The 19195-nt window shown below is 35.1% G+C and overlaps 3 protein-coding genes and 1 non-coding gene across 6 annotated transcripts; 3 read left to right on the top strand and 1 right to left on the bottom strand.

The window, feature by feature from the left end:
- Positions 1 to 95: 95 nt before the first annotated feature.
- Trnai-aau (transfer RNA isoleucine (anticodon AAU)) lies at positions 96 to 168 on the top strand. Its single transcript has one exon. It is a non-coding gene; the product is annotated as a tRNA-Ile (tRNA).
- Positions 169 to 1132: 964 nt separating this feature from the next.
- On the bottom strand, positions 1133 to 9346 carry LOC128874573 (WD repeat-containing protein 43). 2 transcript variants are annotated; one of them, XM_054119412.1, is made up of 8 exons: positions 9128 to 9240; positions 7474 to 7581; positions 6741 to 7235; positions 6171 to 6612; positions 5016 to 5322; positions 1802 to 2046; positions 1453 to 1630; positions 1133 to 1286 (listed from the first exon to the last, which is right to left on the bottom strand). In XM_054119412.1, the coding sequence occupies exons 2-7, from the start codon at positions 7483 to 7485 to the stop codon at positions 1461 to 1463; spliced, it is 1671 nt and encodes a 556-aa protein (XP_053975387.1). In that variant the 5' UTR covers positions 7486 to 7581; positions 9128 to 9240; the 3' UTR covers positions 1133 to 1286; positions 1453 to 1460. The 2 variants fall into 2 exon arrangements, with proteins under 2 accessions (XP_053975387.1, XP_053975386.1); XM_054119411.1 differs by lacking the exon at positions 7474 to 7581 and having other exon boundaries at positions 9128 to 9346.
- Positions 9347 to 10640: 1294 nt separating this feature from the next.
- On the top strand, positions 10641 to 15407 carry LOC128874525 (protein claret segregational-like). Of its 2 annotated transcripts, none has more exons than XM_054119340.1 (5): positions 10641 to 11378; positions 12259 to 13265; positions 13523 to 13820; positions 13899 to 14173; positions 14256 to 15407. In XM_054119340.1, the coding sequence occupies exons 2-5, from the start codon at positions 12259 to 12261 to the stop codon at positions 14677 to 14679; spliced, it is 2004 nt and encodes a 667-aa protein (XP_053975315.1). In that variant the 5' UTR covers positions 10641 to 11378; the 3' UTR covers positions 14680 to 15407. The 2 variants fall into 2 exon arrangements, with proteins under 2 accessions (XP_053975315.1, XP_053975314.1); XM_054119339.1 differs by having other exon boundaries at positions 10641 to 11464.
- Positions 15408 to 16287: 880 nt separating this feature from the next.
- LOC128875808 (guanine nucleotide-binding protein subunit beta-like protein 1) lies at positions 16288 to 19180 on the top strand. The gene is made up of 4 exons (XM_054121705.1): positions 16288 to 16714; positions 17808 to 17986; positions 18163 to 18481; positions 18643 to 19180. The coding sequence occupies exons 1-4, from the start codon at positions 16571 to 16573 to the stop codon at positions 18943 to 18945; spliced, it is 945 nt and encodes a 314-aa protein (XP_053977680.1). The 5' UTR covers positions 16288 to 16570; the 3' UTR covers positions 18946 to 19180.
- The last annotated feature ends 15 nt before the right edge of the window (positions 19181 to 19195 follow it).

Raw genomic sequence — 19195 nt, 5'->3', positions numbered from 1 at the left:
AGAGACCCGCGGGTAACGTTTCGCCTGCGGGGAGTCCCACACTGCCCGGCGGAAGTCCCTACATCCGAAAAAAAAGAGGTATTTCGAAGCCGTGTGGCCCATTAGCTCAGTTGGTTAGAGCGTCGTGCTAATAACGCGAAGGTCGCGGGTTCGACCCCCCATGGGCCAGATTTTGTTTCTTCAATTATTCGTGATGGAAAAGCGATGATGGTCGTGCTTGTAAATTCCAACCGCTGGTGTTCCCTTTTTCTTTTCTTCCCTGTGGGACGGGGAATAGAATACGCCCACAGTATTTCCTGTTTGTCGTAAAAGGCGACTAAAAGGGACAGGAGGGTGTTTTGAGCAGTGATGCCCGCGGTCACGTGGGGAGGTCTTCCGCTCCCCACCAGAGAGGGCGCTCCGCCAATAAATGGCGGAGCTTGCGCTGGAGAGCACCGGTAGGGTTCGGAGAGATCCCGGTGCCCTCCCTGAGAGCGCCGTGCCCGACCACCGTGAGGTTTTAGTGGGTATTCCCCTTGATATCAAATCAAGGGGCGAGTCCCACACTACCCCTCCGCCTTAGGGGGTGTGGGTAAATACATTTCTTCACGTAAAAAAAAAAAGAGAAAAAAAAGGTATATCGAAGCCGGATTCTCGCACTGTTGCCATTTTTGTCTCAGCACGGCTAGTACTAGAGTCGGCTGTGATACTGTTTAAAGAGACATCATGTGCAAGTGACCAACTTGCGTATACTGCAAAACTGATCGTCAGAACTCGAGAATAGGCCCCAGAGCTCCGACACACCTCAAATTGTAGGAAATTTTATCTACTTAAAAAAAGGTAACGATAACTTTTCTCGCCAGGATACTCCTTTCGACTGGCTCAAATCTGGATTTATACTATCTGGGTGGTTCCTAACAACATATCAACAATGCAAGTTTACAGTATTTTATGCAATGTCTGGCAAAAAAATTGTCTAATATGACTGGCCTGTAATTTCATATTTTCATGTTTATTTCCATCTTTAATAACTAACATTTTACTTTAAAAAAGAAGTACCACTTTGTATTATCATTAAATGTTCTTCACGTAAATTTAATGCATTAGATAATTGACAATTTAACAAAATTTTAAAAAGATAACTGCTACCCTTTAAGAAAGACTGACTCTCTATTCAATTTGAATAAATGACAAGGATATAGAAATAATAAAAGTGAATACTTCGTGTAGAAAAACGTCATTTATTTAACATTCTTTACTCTTCCTTTCACTTCCACATTCAATGTATCTGGAATCTTGAATATTTACTAGAACAAAAGACAAAATTACAGTTTAATTATTTAACAAAATTAATGTGATCTGATTCAAATTACTAACGTTATTCTTTTAAAACTATATATATATTTGAGACATGATCCATCATATACGCCTATAATTGATTTAACACTTTCAGCTTGCAGAAGTTGTACCTACATTAATATTTAGCTGGATAAAGATTCATCTTCATTATCAGAATTGGCACTTCTGACATCTTGATCATTTTGTTCTTCTTGATCATCTTGATCTTCCTGATTTGACATTTCTTCCCAATTTTCATCAGACTCACTTTCTAAATCCTCATCTTCTATCCCACGGTCTTCGTCTGAGGAATCTACGTATATTCGCTTTTATTATATTCAATTTCAATACAATATTTCAATTTCAATATAAAGTTATTAAAAACTGTTAAAAACGAACTATAAGCAACATTTGTAGGATATATAACTGTTATTAGCAATTTGAGTACAAAATATAAAGCTAGTTTAGAATATTTATTACAAACCTGAATCCTGATAAACAAGACAATTTTCGACAATATCCTTATGGTGTTCTTCTATTGTCTGAGAAATTTGGCCAGTGACGAGAGAAATACGACCTTTAAGTTTCGAGAGTTCTGACAAAAGAGCCAATTTGGCATCTATTAAACTCAAAATTGGACCAAATGATTGTGTAAGATCCGCTTGCGACAAAAGATGACCTGCATGTGTCATCAATAATGCCTCCAACCATCTTACTGCAACTTTACTCCTACAATACAATAAAAACAAAAATAATAAGTAAAATACATATAAAACAAGATCTATATTTTTTTTAAATAACGTTTTTTAATACATTATTATTTATTTTATTAATATTACACTATAATATTGCGTAGCAATATTAAATAGTAAGTTTAGAATAATATAATAAACGTCTAGAGAAGACATTATTATAAATAATAAATACAATTCACCTAATCGAAATACTATAGAATTACTGTAACATACTGGTTTCGATATGTGAACAAAAAGTATCCTTTATGGTAAGAAAATAATTGTGAATTGAAAATTTATAGTGCATATTATTTAGCATAAAATTAAGCATAATAATATATTAGCGAATATATATACTGGCCTTCAAAAAAAATGGGACACTATATTAAAACGTCATAACTCAGAGAGTTTTCAACCGATCTTCAGGAAACTTCGTGAGTTTTAGTTTTGAAGTGTCCTCTGTGTGTGTGCAAAGTTGCATTGACGAGGGTTGATGAGAAAAGGTTAATTCACCCCCGCCCCACCCACCCCTAAATGGGTAATGCAGAATAACGGCACTTCAAAAGGGTCCAGGGTTGACGGAAGGGGATGAAAAAATCAAAAAAACCTTTGAGGCGACTCTGTTTGATGCCCCCTACAAAATGCACCCCTTGAAATCGCTCTCGGACAAACCCACCCCGAACAATCCCCCACCTCCCCTAAAATCCACAATTTTTGGACGACAGTCCCGATTTTGGACTCGATGCATTCTCTGTACTCCCCTGATCCAGGAAATCCAGGAATATTAACAGAACCCCAAAAAATCAGATTTTTTGAATCACGCTTTCGTGGTCAAATCGGAGCAGATTTGAAAGAGTAGTAAGTGGGCCGGACGGAGCCGGCATTCAGAAGTGGAGCGTGGGCCTGCACCCGTACGTGGTCAGCCCATGTAAAATTGGGGTCCGGTCTGGTCTGACCACGTACGGATGCAGCTCCTTGGTAACGTACCGCACCGCTTCTGAGAGCCGGCTTCATTTACAGCGCTCTCAAATTCGCCTCATTTTGCAATGAAAGCGTGATTCAAAAAATCTGAATTTTTGGGGACATGTTAATAAAGCAATTGCGCGTCCGAATCCACGAACGGCGTTGACGTGAGGTTACTCGTTCACCCCACAGACGGGTCTGAAGACGGGAGGTGGGTTTTCCAAAAAAACATTTTCGTATTTTAATGCTATCACGAGGGGAAAAGGCATCAAAACTGTGGCACTCCAATGCCTTGGGCCGTACCACATGTGTTCCACGCAACGAAACATCGTTACAACCCTTACACTTGGGGTGAACCACCCCTAACTTTGGACCACCCCTGCTCAGCTCAGGGGGCAGTTTTCGAAACGGGATCTGTTGGGCTTTCGTTCTTAACGTATCGAGAACAAACATAGTGAATTTCATCGCTCTTTGATGTCTGGAAGTCCTCCCTTACGAAGGGGGTTGAAAAGTCGCGAGCTGTTCCACCCCTCATTTCACTCCAGGCATTTCCTGGATCAAGGGAGTACAGAGAATGCATCGAGTCCAAAATCGGGACTGTCGTCCAAAAATTGTGGATTTTAGGGGAGGTGGGGGATTGTTCGGGGTGGGTTTGTCCGAGAGCGATTTCAAGGGGTGCATTTTGTAGGGGGCATCAAACAGAGTCGCCTCAAAGGTTTTTTTGATTTTTTCATCCCCTTCCGTCAACCCTGGACCCTTTTGAAGTGCCGTTATTCTGCATTACCCTTTTAGGGGTGGGTGGGGCGGGGGGTGAATTAACCTTTTCTCATCAACCCTCGTCAATGCAACTTTGCACACACACAGAGGACACTTCAAAACTAAAACTCACGAAGTTTCCTGAAGATCGGTTGAAAACTCTCTGAGTTATGACGTTTTAATATAGTGTCCCATTTTTTTTGAAGGCCAGTGTATATATTAATATATTAAGTTGGTCACCACTTTCAGAGGTTATTGTACACATCTGGATCGGTGGACATTTGTAAAAGAAACCGTCCGCAAAATCCATTATGACCTTGAAATTTAACGTCAAAGTTTTTTTAATTTTAAAAAATTCTACTCGTGGAGTAGGTAAAAAGTTTTAAAGGAGCTACATACCGGAGTCAAACCGTTTTCGCGTAAAAAATTGTTAAAGTTTTTGCAACTTCTCGATAGCATGGAGCATCTGACCGGGGCGCCCCGTCGGCGCTGAGGGTCCCCCACCCTAGCTCCTCTTCGTATATGCACGTGCGATGGTAAAGTGTGACCGCACCACACAAACGTAATACGCAGCGCGGAAGAAAATGAAATCATGTTACGTATTTCCTTGGCAAATAAAAGCGCATCAAATGTATTTAATTTGTTAAATGCACGATTACACTTTACACTTTCAATGATTGACTACGAAGAAAAAAATATCGATCGTCGGAAAATAAACAATATCGTTTATAAGACAACAAAACACGCAATTTAAAATTTACCGGTCAATATTCAAAAACGACAGATTGAGAAAATATGTAACACGGTTTCATTTTCTTCCGCGCTCCGTATTACGTTTGTGTGGTGCGGTCACACTTCACCATCGCACGTGCATATACGAAGAGGAGCTAGGGTGGGGGACCCTCGGCGCCGCCGCGGCGCCCCGGTGAGTTGCTCCACACTATCGAGAAGTTGCAAAAACTTTAACAATTTTTTACGCGAAAACGGGTCGTCTCCGGTATGTGGATCATTTGAAGCTTTTTACCTATTCCTCGAGTAGAATTTTTTAAAATTAAAAAAAAACTGACCTTAAATTTCGAGGTCATAATGGATTTTGCGGACGGTTTCTTTTGCGAATGTCCACCGATCCAGATGTGTATAATAACCTCTGAAAGTGGTGACCATTAATTTTTTACACCCTGTACACGTAAATAATGTAATAAAAACTAAACTTAATGAAAATTAGTTGACTTTTGGAAATCTTACGCGTAAGTTTTACCCTGGAGCAAGATGGTTAGCTCTTTGAGTAGTGGTCCAATTGCCTGTATTGGTAGTTTGGCAATAGTGTTTCTAATAATAGTCTCATTCCTCGTAAGAAAAATATTGCCCAAAATAGTCTTGTCTTTACTATTCAACCCTTGCATTAAAAGTTGCGCTCTATTGCTGCCCGAGGTAGTAGTCTTTCCTGCAGGACTGCTTTCAGCATTTAAACTTAGGTTTTCCAATCTGTCTTTTAGTAACAATTGTGATCCAGAATTATTTCTGTCCCTTTTTGTTGTGGTTTCAATTATTCCTAATAAAAATAAACTCACCGGTGACAAACATTTACGTCTGACTCACTTAAATGTTATTTAGCAAAATTCTTGTCGATTTTTCAATAATGAATGATTATGAAAGAAAAGAATACATAAAAGAATACTATAACTATGTGCGATATACAGGGTGTCCCAAAAGTTGGAGAGGAGCCGGAAATGGAGGGTAGCTGAGACGATTCTGAACAACAATTTCCTTTGCAAAAATGTCGGATGGGGCTTCGTTAAGGAGATATTAAGCGAAAACCCCGACCAATCAGAGCGCGCGTAGACCGTTGGAGCGGCCGCGGTAGCGAAGACTACGCGCTGGCGGCCGCGCTTGTACGCGAACAAGTGACTCGACGTGCATCGAAGGACATTGACGCTGCCGCCTAACGTGTAGTCTTCGCTACCGCGGCCGCTCCAACGGTCTACGCGCGCTCTGATTGGTCGGGGTTTTCGCTTAATATCTCCTTAACGAAGCCCCATCCGACATTTTTGCAAAGGAAATTGTTGTTCAGAATCGTCTCAGCTACCCCTCATTTCCGGCTCCTCCCCGACTTTTGGGATACCCTGTATATCATAAAATGACGTTAGCAAATAATCAATACGTTTGTGAATCAGAAATCAATATTAAAAATTTTGTTTATCTAAAATATGCAAGTGTACCGAAGAGATGAAACTGTAACAAATGGATTGCTATTAAAAAAGTGAAACTTAGATGAATAATTAGCAAGTTTAATGATGTAAGTAATGAAAAATGAGTTCAATTTCGTAAAAAAAAATTTTAAGCATTATTCTTTGTGTTAAATGTAAACACTATGTTATTTACGCATTAAATAACATATACCTGGTGCAAGGTATTCAATGTTATCTTCAATTATAGCAGTCTTCACCTTAGAAATTTCTTCTTTTCTCTCTTTATTTCTTCTACTTTCTGAGCGCACTAGACACTGTACTTTGTCAGAGAAATCTGGAGTCACCCTTTCAAATGTAGGATTAAGATATGTACCATACATTAAGAGTAATTTTTGGTCTTCTGTCAATTTTGCATCTAAGATGGAAATTTGCTGGACACTGTCTTTTTGACTTACATCAGATGCTACTGCAATATTTAAGCTAGGCTTCAAAGGTTTTGAGCGACCATTTGGTTGGTATTGGAATAAGTGTGCTTGCCCTGACCTAGTTACGACAAGTACGACTACCTGAGACTCCTCCGAGACAGTTACAGAAACACTTATAGCATCATCCTGAAGAGCTAAACTTGACACAGGGGCTCTATCACTTTTATTCTGTGAATATTTATATAATTACTAAGTTTAATAGTTAACATGATCCAAAGATTACAAGTATTAATTTATTTATTACAAATTTTTTATTAATAAGACAAATAAAACTTAAAAAGAAAAAAATCTCTTACCTTATCTAAAGCCCAAATATTAAGACAACCATCGCCACAGGCTCCGCTAATTAAATAATTGCTCGCAGATGACATCTGAACAGTACAAAGGCATGTCACTTGATTAGCATGACCTGTGAATGTCCTGATTAATTCCTTAGTAGATAAATTCCACCACTTAATAACTCTTTCTCCTGACAATAAACTTGTTCCATCTCCTGAAATTGCTAAAGATGTTGTTTTTCCTCTCCCAGATTTCCACTTGAACTTTACTCCATTGTCTTTAAGATTCCAATGAATAATGTGATGGTCATCTGCTGCAGTGAACAAACCAGCAATTTCAGACCATGTCACTGCAGTAACTGTACCAGAGTGACCATTTAGTTGAGTAGTAACTGAAGACGTTGTAGTATCGTAAAGTGTAATTCTTCCATTTGAAGAACCCATTGCAACAATGCCTTTGGGATTGGATTCTTCTGAAATTGACTTCTTTCTGCGTTTTTTCCATGGTGAAGGCTGAAAAGATATGAGAAAGAAATTGTTAACAGGGGGTCTATTCTCGATTTTCGTGTGAATTTATTCGTATACGAACACTTTCGTATGGCGTGTTTCGTGTACGAATCGCTCACATACGAAAACCAGTATTCTGAAGCATCATACGAATTACTGATTCGTATACGTATGAAATTGCAGTATTGCTAGATTTACACGTTGGAGACGAACCAATGATCGTTCGATTTTAGAAAATACCAACAGAAATATACATGGCGTCCTGTCAATGTCATGTGTAGTTTTGCGTATACGGCTACTAAACCAGCTGCTGATAGGGTTTTAATGAAAATTGTAAAAATGGATGACAATACTGAAAATGTAAAGAAAGAAAAATGTATAGGAAGTACAGAGTGTGGCCGGACAGATGGTACAACCGAGCCGAGGGTGATACTACATGTAAAAATAAGTAGAAAATAAGGAATAACATTTTTGCGATTGACGCTTCGTTTTCGAGAAAATCGAGTTTGAAAATTCTATCCAGTACCTGTGTACTGGACTGTCTCTCGAAGTCATTGTTTGCTACAAGTTTTCTTTTGCTTGCAATGTTGTAATGTTGACCTTTATAATGTTCACATTTTTCCTTCAACCATATGACTTTCTTCTACTTTTAGTCTATTTCGATCAGTCGAGCTGTGACAATGTCTACTTGTACCAACTGAAAATACACATTGAAATGATAAAAACATTAGGAGCTTGTCATGGAAATGCAACAGCAGCAGCTGAATATTATAGGCAACAATTTTTAAATCACAGAAACAAGTGAAGGAAAAAATAATAAATGCTTTTAATCAAATAAAGTGTCGAAGCTCATTGGCGTCAGTTCATGACTCACTAATAAGCCAAGCAATGATATGTACGCATCAACAAGGACAGTACTTTGAACAGTTTATTCAATGTTATGTAATTAACATTAGAACTGTCAATACAATCAATAAATGTAATATCCATACATTAACATTCCTTACTTATTATATATATCTAAACCTAGAGGTGGTATAGTGCTCGAGTGCTGGATAGAATTATCAAACTCGATCTTCTCAAAAACGAAGTGTCAAGTAAAAAAGTGTTATTTCTTTTTTCGATTTATTTTTACATGTACTATCACCCCATTCGGTTGTATCACCCATCCAGTTATAGCCTATATATATGGTGAACAAAAAGAAATTTTAATAGAATTTATAGAAAACCAGCCTGACAAATTTGTGGTGGATTAAAATATATATAAACAACATATTTCAATATAATTAAAATTTTGTAACAATAATATATACAGCGTACAAATATTTTATTTCTATAATTAAAATTAGAAATTTTAAGGAATAATTACTCTACTTACTTAATTAATGAATCTATTAAATATTCATTTAATAAAAATAAGAGCAAAAATTTCCTTATAAAAATATTATTGTGTGGTATATAATAAATCAATGAAAACAATAGCTTAAAAATTTATATCCATACAAATTTAAAGAAATTGTTTAGTTATAAGGTAACTTACAATATGCATTTAATAAATGCATAGAATTTTGCAACAAATAGTACAATGTTAAGTAAAATAAAGATTTTTTGATTGATAAACATATTAATAATCTTGATAAACTCTTTACAGGAATCATATTTCAGTATTTATGTCTGTGAACAGTTATAAAAAATTGTAGACCGCATCGGAAACATAACCTTGAAATCTATATTATGAAATATATAAAAATGAAAAAAGAACAAATCTAATGTGGACATTCACAATTAGAAACAATAGACCTTAATACAATTTCTGAATAACAATAGACAAAGTAGCTTTACAAAATAGTAAAACGATAATGCATTCTAATGTAAAATAAAAAAAGCACATGGCTTACCGTGGCATTTTTCGTCGAAGAATTAACATAAAGCCATGCCAAAACAGAACATGGAGAAGATAGATGAAAATTTGAAATATATTCTTGTTTTAAACGACCAGTGAATGTATCCCAAATTTTTAACTTCCCATCATTTCCACAATGAGCAAAATATTCACCATCGGAAGAAAAAGCGTAACAACTAACAGTAGCCGCCATTTTTTAACTATAGACACTAGGACAACTTTTTACGTATTACGCTATCACGTGAACTTAGCTTCATGGCATGTAGCGCCACAACGCGGAATAGCTTAAACACTACCGCATGTAGTATATATTTATATTCAAATTAGAAGCGGAATTCAAATTTTGCAAAATCAGGCCTTGGAGTCGCATCCGCCAAAGTGTAACGAATATATTAAAACCAGAATTATTAGAAAATATTGCTTCTTTGCTTCAATATCCTGGAAAAAAATCATGCTAGCCTAATCGCCCTGTCCTCGTCTCTCCTGCAATTGTTGTATCGCCCTTTCTGTCCTTGTCTCGGAGTTTCCTACTTTTTCCGCAAGTGTCGCTGAAGTCAACTCGGAGATTGGCTCTGGCTCCTTTTCGTATATCTAGTGTATGGCAATAACAAGCAACTCCATCTAGTTTTCCTCCGCTGCCGCATATCTAATGGTAATACCATTTCTATGCAGAGAGTAGCTGCTGTAATACCGACCTGCCGAATCGGAGAGGTCACGTGCCATGTCTACCCCCGTACGCGGATCAAAGTTTATTTCCTCTTTCGACCTCCCCTGAGTTTTGCTCTCCGCTAGAGCAGCCGGAAGGACGGAAGTAACGGATGCGTGCACTTGGCACTGGCGCCCAAATTTTTATAAACAAATTCGTCCGTGGAAATTGTACGACCAATCGTGTTGAATAGCGGCTTTCCCGGTCGCCCACGCGAGGTCCGTCACAATACAAAAAGTATATTTCTGAGAGAAAATTGAAATAAAAAAAAAACCAATCGGGATTCGTATCCGGGCCACCAATGTATTCAACGAACCTTGCTAGATACTTTTATTGTACATCGAAAACGAAGGCCCATTCTGAAAAAAAGCCAAAATGGTTTTGCAGTATTACATGCGTACTACGACCCCCATAGGGTGTCGTTGCGAAAGCGACTGCAACATCCGTGTCTTCCCCTTGTTAGTGTGCTTTCTCTTATGTAATTACGCATATTGAAAAATAACTTCAATCTGACAATCAAATAAAAATATGTATAACAATGTTCATAAACGTTTTTCCCTTTTTGTTATACAATATTTTTTACATTGCATACTATCATTACATTCCACAAATAACAACTTGTACTTTATTACTTTCGTACCATATTATAACTATCATATCAGTTTTGTATTATTTACTTCTTTGAAATTATCGTAACAGACTATTCTGTATCAATTAATTGCAATGCAATATAAACAACCTTAACATATACATGACGTTTCTTAACAATATATATACATATGCAAAAGTAAAATATATAAGCTCGGGCCCTTCATACTCTTAGTACGCTGCTGAATCATGCTGAAAGGCATTTTTAGATTATCGGCACACCAGCATCAGGAGAGATGACACCAGCGCTGTGGTGTGCTGTGGTGGAGAGCGTGGAACTCAAGCCATTGTGCAAGCGCATCAGTCTCCTCGATTTCATAGCGACGACTTCATTTACATTTTATGAGACGAGAGAACGACCTTTCCGTCTGATTTTTTTTTTAAATTGTTCCTTATAAAATTCCGCTGTGGGGGATATTGCCAGATTTTGCAATTTCGCTTTTGAAACATGCTAAAAATACGTTCAAAAGCAAGAAATTTCTTTTTTTAATTTTTTCCAAACAACGCTTGACGAGACGATAGATTTATTTCCCCTGATTACGAAATTTATAATAATTATATGTTTTTTTCATTATTGTGCCTGAAAAACGGGAAAAACTATCTAGTAGTTCACCTACTCCCCGTTGGTGGCGCCAGTTTGTCTCCTGCGCACCCATAAAAGGCATCACGTATCGTTTCCTATGCTTCAGTATTTGCGCTTGGTTTGTTTCCAATGCGCACGCGCAACAAATGAATTTGAAAACCAAGCACACGAAACGTCGTTCAACCGTCGTTTAATCACGTTCAATCGCGTTTAACCTTTGCCGAAGTAACCTGGCATTCATTCTATAATCTTTGGACAGGAAATATGTTCACACGTCAGATGATAGTTTTGTTATTGTGAAAGTATTAGGTAATTTGATGGTAAACAATTTGAATTTGTAGACAGTTGATGCGTGTGACTGCGAGGGATTTTATTTTATTATTATAGACGAAAAGGTTTGTTTTATTGGACTGTTGCCATTGTTGTTCGTATCTATGTTTATATCTACGAACAATATATTTTAGACTTTTGTAGTGATTGTAAGAAAACAAGTTCGTTCTGTGAATCGCAGAATTATTTGCATGTAAAAAATATAGTAATAACACGCAAAGTAAAAAGATAATGATAAGATTTTAATTCTTCTTTGATTAAGAAATAGATAGTTCAGATCCTTAACTAATGAAAACGTAAAATAAAACTGTGATATGTCATAAAATTGCGAAAAAAAGGGAATCATTGTATATAAGTTTAGAAGTATATTTTATTATAATTATGTTTTGTTGAATATTCTGTTTGCTTTATAACTTTTTCGAGTCTTATTGGCACTGATTGTATCAGTCCTTTTTTACTAATTGTTCTCATATTCTATTATTTTTCCTTCAATCTATTTTACACATTAGTTTTGTTTGTAATCAAGTATTTGCAATGATTTAAGTTGGGGTTACATAGACCTAAATACAAGGTTTTCCAAGGTTTTTCTTTGTAGAATTTGTTGTATGTGCAGGTAGTTTGATAAGTTAAGAATGGAAGGAATAGGTATAGTACATTCCTAATTGTTGACAAACCATATTTAAGATAGCTTGTGATTTGAAACAGCATGAATTATACAAGATTCATCTAATAATAGATGTTTTGATTTATCAATTTTTTGCTATTTGGGTAATGCATGTGTTCTCAGTTTAGTTGAACCATGAGTAAGCATACGATTCCTTTACATTACACTTTGTTAATCTATATGATTGTCCCACAGATGGAATCACGTTTGCCTAAACCAAAAATTGTTTTGACAGACTCTATTAATTTTAAATCGACTAATACTTCAGACATGAATAAGACAAAAGCTTTCAAAAGTGGTGACGAACAGTCTCATTCGAATATCAATAATGCATCTGAAATGTTGAAAAAGACACAAAGTGTAGTGAACCTTGATTTAAAAAGTACCATAAAAAATAAACCTGTGACGAAGGAAAACCTCGCTAGATCGAAAACGATGTCGTCGATAACAACTAGAATTTTGAAAAGACCAGCTACTACAAACATTGTACATGCAGCAGTTAAAAAGCCATTTATTAAACCTGTTTCTAAGCCAGGAGCTGTACAACAGAATGCTACATCAACAGGCAAGATTGTTAATAGCACTGTACCAGTTACAGCAGATAAAAAAACACAAAGTAACTGTACAACCAAACCAAATAAGTGGGATATTAAGGGTCGCTTGGCCTACACAACCAATGAATTATCTACCTTACGAGGAAAGTATAAAGATACCGCATTGAAACTTAACGTGCTACAGGAACAGGTGAATACTTCAGAAGCAAATACAAATGTGTATAAGTTAAAGATAGAAGAATATGAAACTTTAAACAAGAGATTAGATGATGAACTCAAGGAATTGAAAGTAGCAATGAGTACTATAGAAGAAGAAAGAAAGAATTTGAATAAACGTTTGTTGGAATCCAAAGAATCATTTAATTCTGTCTCAAAATGTTTAGAAGAATTTAAACAAAAGTGCTTGTCTCAAGAAGCATTGCTATTGAAGAATACATCTATCATAGAAAATCAACAAACAGATTTGGAAAAGCAGGAAAGAATTATCAAAGAATTAAGTACAGTCAATAGTGAATTACAGTCTCTAGTTCATACAATGGACAAGGATCGTAGATGTCTACATAATGCGATACAGGAATTAAAAGGAAATATTCGAGTATTTTGCCGGGTGCGTCCTAGAACTTCAAGTGAAATCCAGAAAGGAAAAACGTATGTATTGTATATCTAGTTAGTATTTTCAAATGTTAAGGGTATAACCTCTGGAGGGATCTCATCATTTATTGTTCATCTGAGTTTAATAATTGTCTGAATATTATTTCTCTAGTATCGGTTTATTCTTCTCAGGAATCATTTCTGTTCTATAAAGTAAACTTCTAATTAGTATCGTGCATTCTAAAAAGTTTCAAAACACTGATCCAAATATTAAATTTAGTAAATTTTCAAACGATTATTTACACTGTTCACAGGATGTGTATAATGAACTTCGTTGATGAGTCCACTATCGAGGTGGGTAAGTTAGATGGTTCTGATGCAATGAGTTGTAGTGGAAAGCTAAGAGGAATGCGACAAGAATTTTCCTTCGACAAAGTTTTTCCACCTAATACCAGCCAACAAGATGTCTTCGAAGAGTTAGCTCTTTTAGTTCAGTCTGCTTTAGAAGGATATAATGTTTGTGTATTTGCATATGGTCAGACTGGTTCAGGTAAAACTTTTACGATGGAAGGTTCACCTGGAACTGATACAGAGGGCATGATACCTAGAACGGTACATACAATTGTATTTATTATAATTTGTGGAAGAGATAATGTCTGCTAACGTTCTTGCTTTCGTTTACGTATTAAGGTACGACACATATTCAAAGAAATGAAGCAATTCCAATTACTTGGCTGGGAGTACCGAATTGAAGCTAGTTTCCTTGAGATTTATAATGAGCATATCGTTGATTTACTTGATTCTCAAGTAAAAACACACGAAATCCGTATGACTGATAGTAAAGGACACGATTTATATGTTAGCAATCTTAAAATTGAGGAAATACATAGTCCTGAAGAACTGCACGAATGCCTTCTAACCGCCCAACGTAATAGAGCAGTCGCGGCTACTTTATCCAATGAACGGTAAATATATATTTTTTATCTTTATCATTTATTTGAAAATAATCAATAGATTCATGAGCAATAACAGAGTATAATTGTTTAGATCATCGAGATCGCATTCGGTAACGAGAATAAAACTTATCGGTTTGCATAAAGGGAAAGAAGAAGTTTCGATAGGAAATTTGAATTTAGTAGATTTAGCGGGTTCTGAAAGACTGAAAGCAGAGGAATCAGCTCGAATTGCCGAAACAAAAAATATTAACAAATCGCTAGCGAATTTAGGTAATGTAATTCTTGCTCTGTTGAAGAAGCAGGAACATATACCCTATAGAAATTCGAAGCTTACCCATTTGTTAATGCCGTCTCTGGGTGGCAATTCTAAAACCTTAATGTTACTAAATATATCGCCTTTAAACGAATGTTACAATGAAACTTTGAATTCGTTGAGGTTCGCCAACAGTGTGAATAGTTGCAAGATAGGTAATGTAAAACGAACACGTACAGTTCTACAACAGAGTCTACAATAAACTCTAACGAATTCTACTTTGCTATGGTACTATTTAATCTTAGAAAAGTGAAAGTTTCATTAACCCTTTGCAGTCTTATGTCGAATGTAGCTCGATGAAAATGTACTCAAATCAGAAAATTTGGACTGCAAAGGGTTTAAGATATCTTCACAATTACAGTCACCTCTGGTACCGAGCAATGTGGCAACTGTTGTTGACGAACAGCGATTAACACTGTTCAATGAATTTTATACAGATATTTTCTTTTAACACATATAATTATCTTTTAATAATTATACGCGAAGCAATATATAAGCATTATATTTGTTTGTAAGTTTGAGTTAGATAGAAATTTAATAGTATTTAAAAAGGATGCAGTAAATTTTCTCACCATCCTATAGGTATTACTGTGGTGCGATATCGTTTTTTAAATATTAATGTGAAAAAGAAAACACAATGTAACAACGATGTAATCCAAAATAAAAATAACGTCTGAAATAAGCAGAATAATAGATCATTGAAATTTGAAATAGGGTAATAATCAAATATAAGCTAACTACATTCATATAAAAGAATTAGTCACTTTGTGGAAGATTAAAATATAATAATTGATCTCTTTACTTGCTAATTAAAGTCTATAATTTACGTTTTCTTAAAGGAAATTTCTATTCATGCCTAAGTCATTATTATTCATATTTTTTACATAATCATTTGATAAAATATTAAAATAATTTAAACAAACCAACGCAATAATCATTAAGGTCGCACGTCGCCGTCAACCAAGATGCTTCGAACAGCTAGGTGTGAGATATAACTAACACTCTATTATAGTTAGTTCTGTACGAATCGGCTTGCAAATCTTTAATAAACTTCTGTATATTTTCATTATTCATTATCTATGAATAAAAGTTTGGTTATCTCTGATTTATACTTTTATAGCCAATACTTGTGCCTACTCTGTGATGTCAGATTTGGCTACCAGTGGCGCATGCGCATTGGTTTTAGCGTCAGTAAAATATCTAATATGACCATAAAACTGGCGCCCTTAGTTGACCCAAAGAAAAATAGAATTATAAATGAAAATTGAAAATACTCCTTTGCATACAGTAATTAATTGTGTGAATAAATTATAACGTAGGGATTATAGGGGTTGAAATAATTTTACAGGCAAAACACATTTTTATAACTCAAAAACGGTTTTCCTGGTTGTGGCGCCAATCGTTATGGAATTATACAGGGTGTCCCAAAAATGTTGTAACAGCTTGAAAGAGGTGGCTCAGGAGGTGATTTGAAACAACTTTTTCCTTAGCGAAAATGTTGTCCGAAGCTTCGTTGAGGAGATATTAAGCGAAAACCCCGACCAATCAGAGCGCGAGTATGCCGGTTGAGCGTAGGCTACGCGATAGGCGGCCGCGCTCATACGCTATCGCGGGCGCTCCAACGTTATACGCGCGCTCTGATTAGTCAGTGTTTTCCGTTAATATCTCCTCAACGAAGCTTCGGACAACATTTTCGCTAAGGAAAAAGTTGTTTCAAATCACCATCCGAACCACCTCTTTCAATGTGTTTTTAGGACACTCTGTACATTGTTTCCTATAGCTACAGCACTGCGCGCTGAGTTTTTTTTACGCGCATGCTCGACTGGGAGCCAAATCTGACATTATAGTGTCTACCTTCTCCCTATTACATTGTATTACATTAATCAGTAGTAAAACAAACCTCTGTGTTAAATTAATTCTACAAATCTATTCTGTAATAGTTGCGAATACGTGCAAACGTTAAATAAAAAAAACGTAGAAAATGGTTAATGAAAACCAAAAGTTTGTGTATCTCGTGTTTTCCTTAACTTGAGCACTTTCGAGGATATCCAAGTGGAGGTTGATGTAATGTAAATTGAAAAAAATTTATTTGAATGGTCATGATTCCCCCGGATCCAAAATATATTTTTCGCGGCGATATGGGTTGCGTTCATTGCATTCTTTTTCAAGTTGCTCACGGTGTAGAACAGCTTTTCGTGGGTACTGCCACAGGCAATGTTCACATTTGGAATTTAAAAGTAAATAAAACTGTATGACGTTTCTTATAAATAAGTGTCATTTATGTTTACTTTTTAAATTGATTAGATCTTTTGTAATTTTGGGCGAGACATCTATAAAGGCAAATTATATAGGTATAACATAGACATAGGTATAAAAAATAGCTCTATGTTGCTTGATTTAAGATGTACAATCGAAGAATTCATTTATCTTTATTCTCACAAATAAATCTGGAATTTTTATTCTTTATTTAGTACAAAATTTGTCTAAATCTAATCTAATTAAATTTACATTAAAATGGTAGTTAAAAAATTGGTATGCTCTCTTACTGATAGTTCACTACAAACAGCAATAATACTGTCACATCAGTAATATTTACTTAGCAGATTGTGTTCTAAATATGGTACTATCAATCTTTTAACCAGTTACTTGAAACTAATTACAGATAAATCTCTGTCTGTAAATAAATTCTATTCCAAGATATTTGTCATATGTTTTGATTCATTACGTTTATTACACATTCCTAATCTTATAAAATTATCAATTGGTTTATTTTAAACAGTGCATAGACCAAGCAGGTCTAGAACACTTTTTTCTATAATATTTGTTTTACCACTTACAAAACATTGTAGCTTGATGACTTTGTTACTATTCTTTGCAAAACATATTTACATACTCTTTTTCTTTTTTATATGATATATATTGTTATCCCTGCTAGGAATTCCAGTAGTCTAATAAGGTCCAATAGTCCTGTAGGAAGCTCAAGTACTTCTGATTCACCAAACCCATACTGTACCTATTTTCTTCAAAAATCTTATTATAGCATGTTAAACAGTCGTAAACACCTCTTTTACTTTTGCAACTACTTCTGTACTTGCAACTAGCAGAATCAAAACAAAATGTAACAATATTGATCTTTGTACTAAAAATATTACTTAGTATATAAAAAAGAATTTTTTTTTAATATATTAAGGATTTTTAAAAAGTAAGCAACTTCTTTGAAAAGCCTTACTAAAACTTATTACCATTTAAGTATTATTAGTGAATTTACAAAATTGTAAATTGACGATATGAACTTTTACTAACATAAAGTAATTATTTTTTGTGTTAAAGACAAATCGAGAATTATGTCGGATTAGATCAGGACAGGATTCTTGTTTAAATTTGCTAAGTTTAAGGAATGAGAATTTGTTTGTACAACATAAGTGTGGCTTAATAAAGACATACAAGAAAACAGAATCTGAGTGGAGCTTGTACAAATCTATCGATATAGACTTTTATCACTATTGCAGGTATTTTTACCTATATCTACGTATAGAGATGATTTATTTTGTACATATGTAATAGAACATTTTACAAGGAAAGAATTAACATATACTATTCAGAATTACAAATCATACAAGTGGAATACGATTCATCTTATTGTTTCTTTTTAATTTGAATAATACATTTAAAATGTCCATGGTAGGTTTCAAGAATTTTCTGAAAATGAAATATTTGTACCACTTAAGGAATCCAATGTTGGAATATTGTCGTCGAGTACATTTAATGTAGAACTAAAATTAAATCCTTCAAATTTTAAAAAATTAGGAGAGGTAATGTTCATTAAGCCATTGAAAAATGAAAAATTAGTGTTAGTTGGCTATGAAGGAGGCAAGTTAATTCTATGGGATGTAAGACAAAAGAGTGTATTGAGTTTCTTGGCAATTGAAACATGTCCAATGGCTTTGGATTTCGATACTGTCTTGATGAAGGGAATTATTGGTAGCCCTTCTGATCAGTTACAGGTAAAATATTTGTTAAAATAATGGGAAAACCTAGGAAGTGAGATAACGAATTGGAAAAATATTTAGTTCTAATAAAATATAAATGTTAATAATTTATACTGGCATGATTTGGTTGTTTTAAAATAAATATCTGTTAACATAATGCTCATTTTAATTAATAGGTATTCACTTTATCAGAAAGTCAGGTACTGCGTAATAAAACTAAAATTACATTGAAAAATTCTGGTACATCTGTGATTGTTATAAGACCTGATAGCAAGATTGTAGCAGTTGGAGGATGGGACAGCAGAGTCAGAATATATTCATGGAAAAGTCTAAAACCTCTGGCTGTTTTAGATCAGCACAGAGACACAGTACACGACATTGCTTATTCTTTAATGAGGTTAGACACACGTAATGATAAATATGTGATGGCCACAGCTGCAAAAGATGGATACATTGCATTGTGGGATATTTACAATTAAACGTTGTTGTAAAATTACTAAAAGAAAAATGATTGAGTAAATTTATATAAATAAACAAAAATTCAATCCTGACATCGGCAATGTTACTTTGAAATTTTACACTAAAAAAGTACAAGAAAAAATAACAATGGCACTAATTATCCTTAAACAATTTGTTAAATGCAACGCTAATAACTGTATCCACACACAGTATCACCAACAGCTGTAAAAATAAAAATATTTTTGGATTTTTTAATTTAATTTATTAATC

Source organism: Hylaeus volcanicus, chromosome 4 (genome assembly GCF_026283585.1).
Source record: "Hylaeus volcanicus isolate JK05 chromosome 4, UHH_iyHylVolc1.0_haploid, whole genome shotgun sequence".
Taxonomy (NCBI): Eukaryota; Metazoa; Arthropoda; class Insecta; order Hymenoptera; family Colletidae; genus Hylaeus; species Hylaeus volcanicus.
Note: the sequence above shows the minus strand (reverse complement) of the source record. Positions and strands in the feature narration are given on the sequence as shown.

What these genes read in the sequence shown, in the direction of transcription:
- LOC128874573 (XM_054119411.1), bottom strand. Translation starts at nt 9,325, where the DNA reads ATGGCGGCTACTGTTAGTTGTTACGCTTTTTCTTCCGATGGTGAATAT. An exon ending in CTTCGACGAAAAATGCCACG is followed by an intron (nt 7,236 to 9,127) that starts GTAAGCCATGTG and finishes ATATCTTTTCAG; the next exon opens with CCTTCACCATGGAAAAAACG. An exon ending in CTCCAGGGTAAAACTTACGC is followed by an intron (nt 2,047 to 5,015) that starts GTAAGATTTCCA and finishes ATTGTATTGTAG; the next exon opens with GAGTAAAGTTGCAGTAAGAT.
- LOC128874525 (XM_054119340.1), top strand. Translation starts at nt 12,259, where the DNA reads ATGGAATCACGTTTGCCTAAACCAAAAATTGTTTTGACAGACTCTATT. An exon ending in AGGGCATGATACCTAGAACG is followed by an intron (nt 13,821 to 13,898) that starts GTACATACAATT and finishes TTACGTATTAAG; the next exon opens with GTACGACACATATTCAAAGA. An exon ending in GCTACTTTATCCAATGAACG is followed by an intron (nt 14,174 to 14,255) that starts GTAAATATATAT and finishes ATAATTGTTTAG; the next exon opens with ATCATCGAGATCGCATTCGG.
- LOC128875808 (XM_054121705.1), top strand. Translation starts at nt 16,571, where the DNA reads ATGGTCATGATTCCCCCGGATCCAAAATATATTTTTCGCGGCGATATG. An exon ending in GACTTTTATCACTATTGCAG is followed by an intron (nt 17,987 to 18,162) that starts GTATTTTTACCT and finishes TGTCCATGGTAG; the next exon opens with GTTTCAAGAATTTTCTGAAA. An exon ending in GCCCTTCTGATCAGTTACAG is followed by an intron (nt 18,482 to 18,642) that starts GTAAAATATTTG and finishes TTTAATTAATAG; the next exon opens with GTATTCACTTTATCAGAAAG.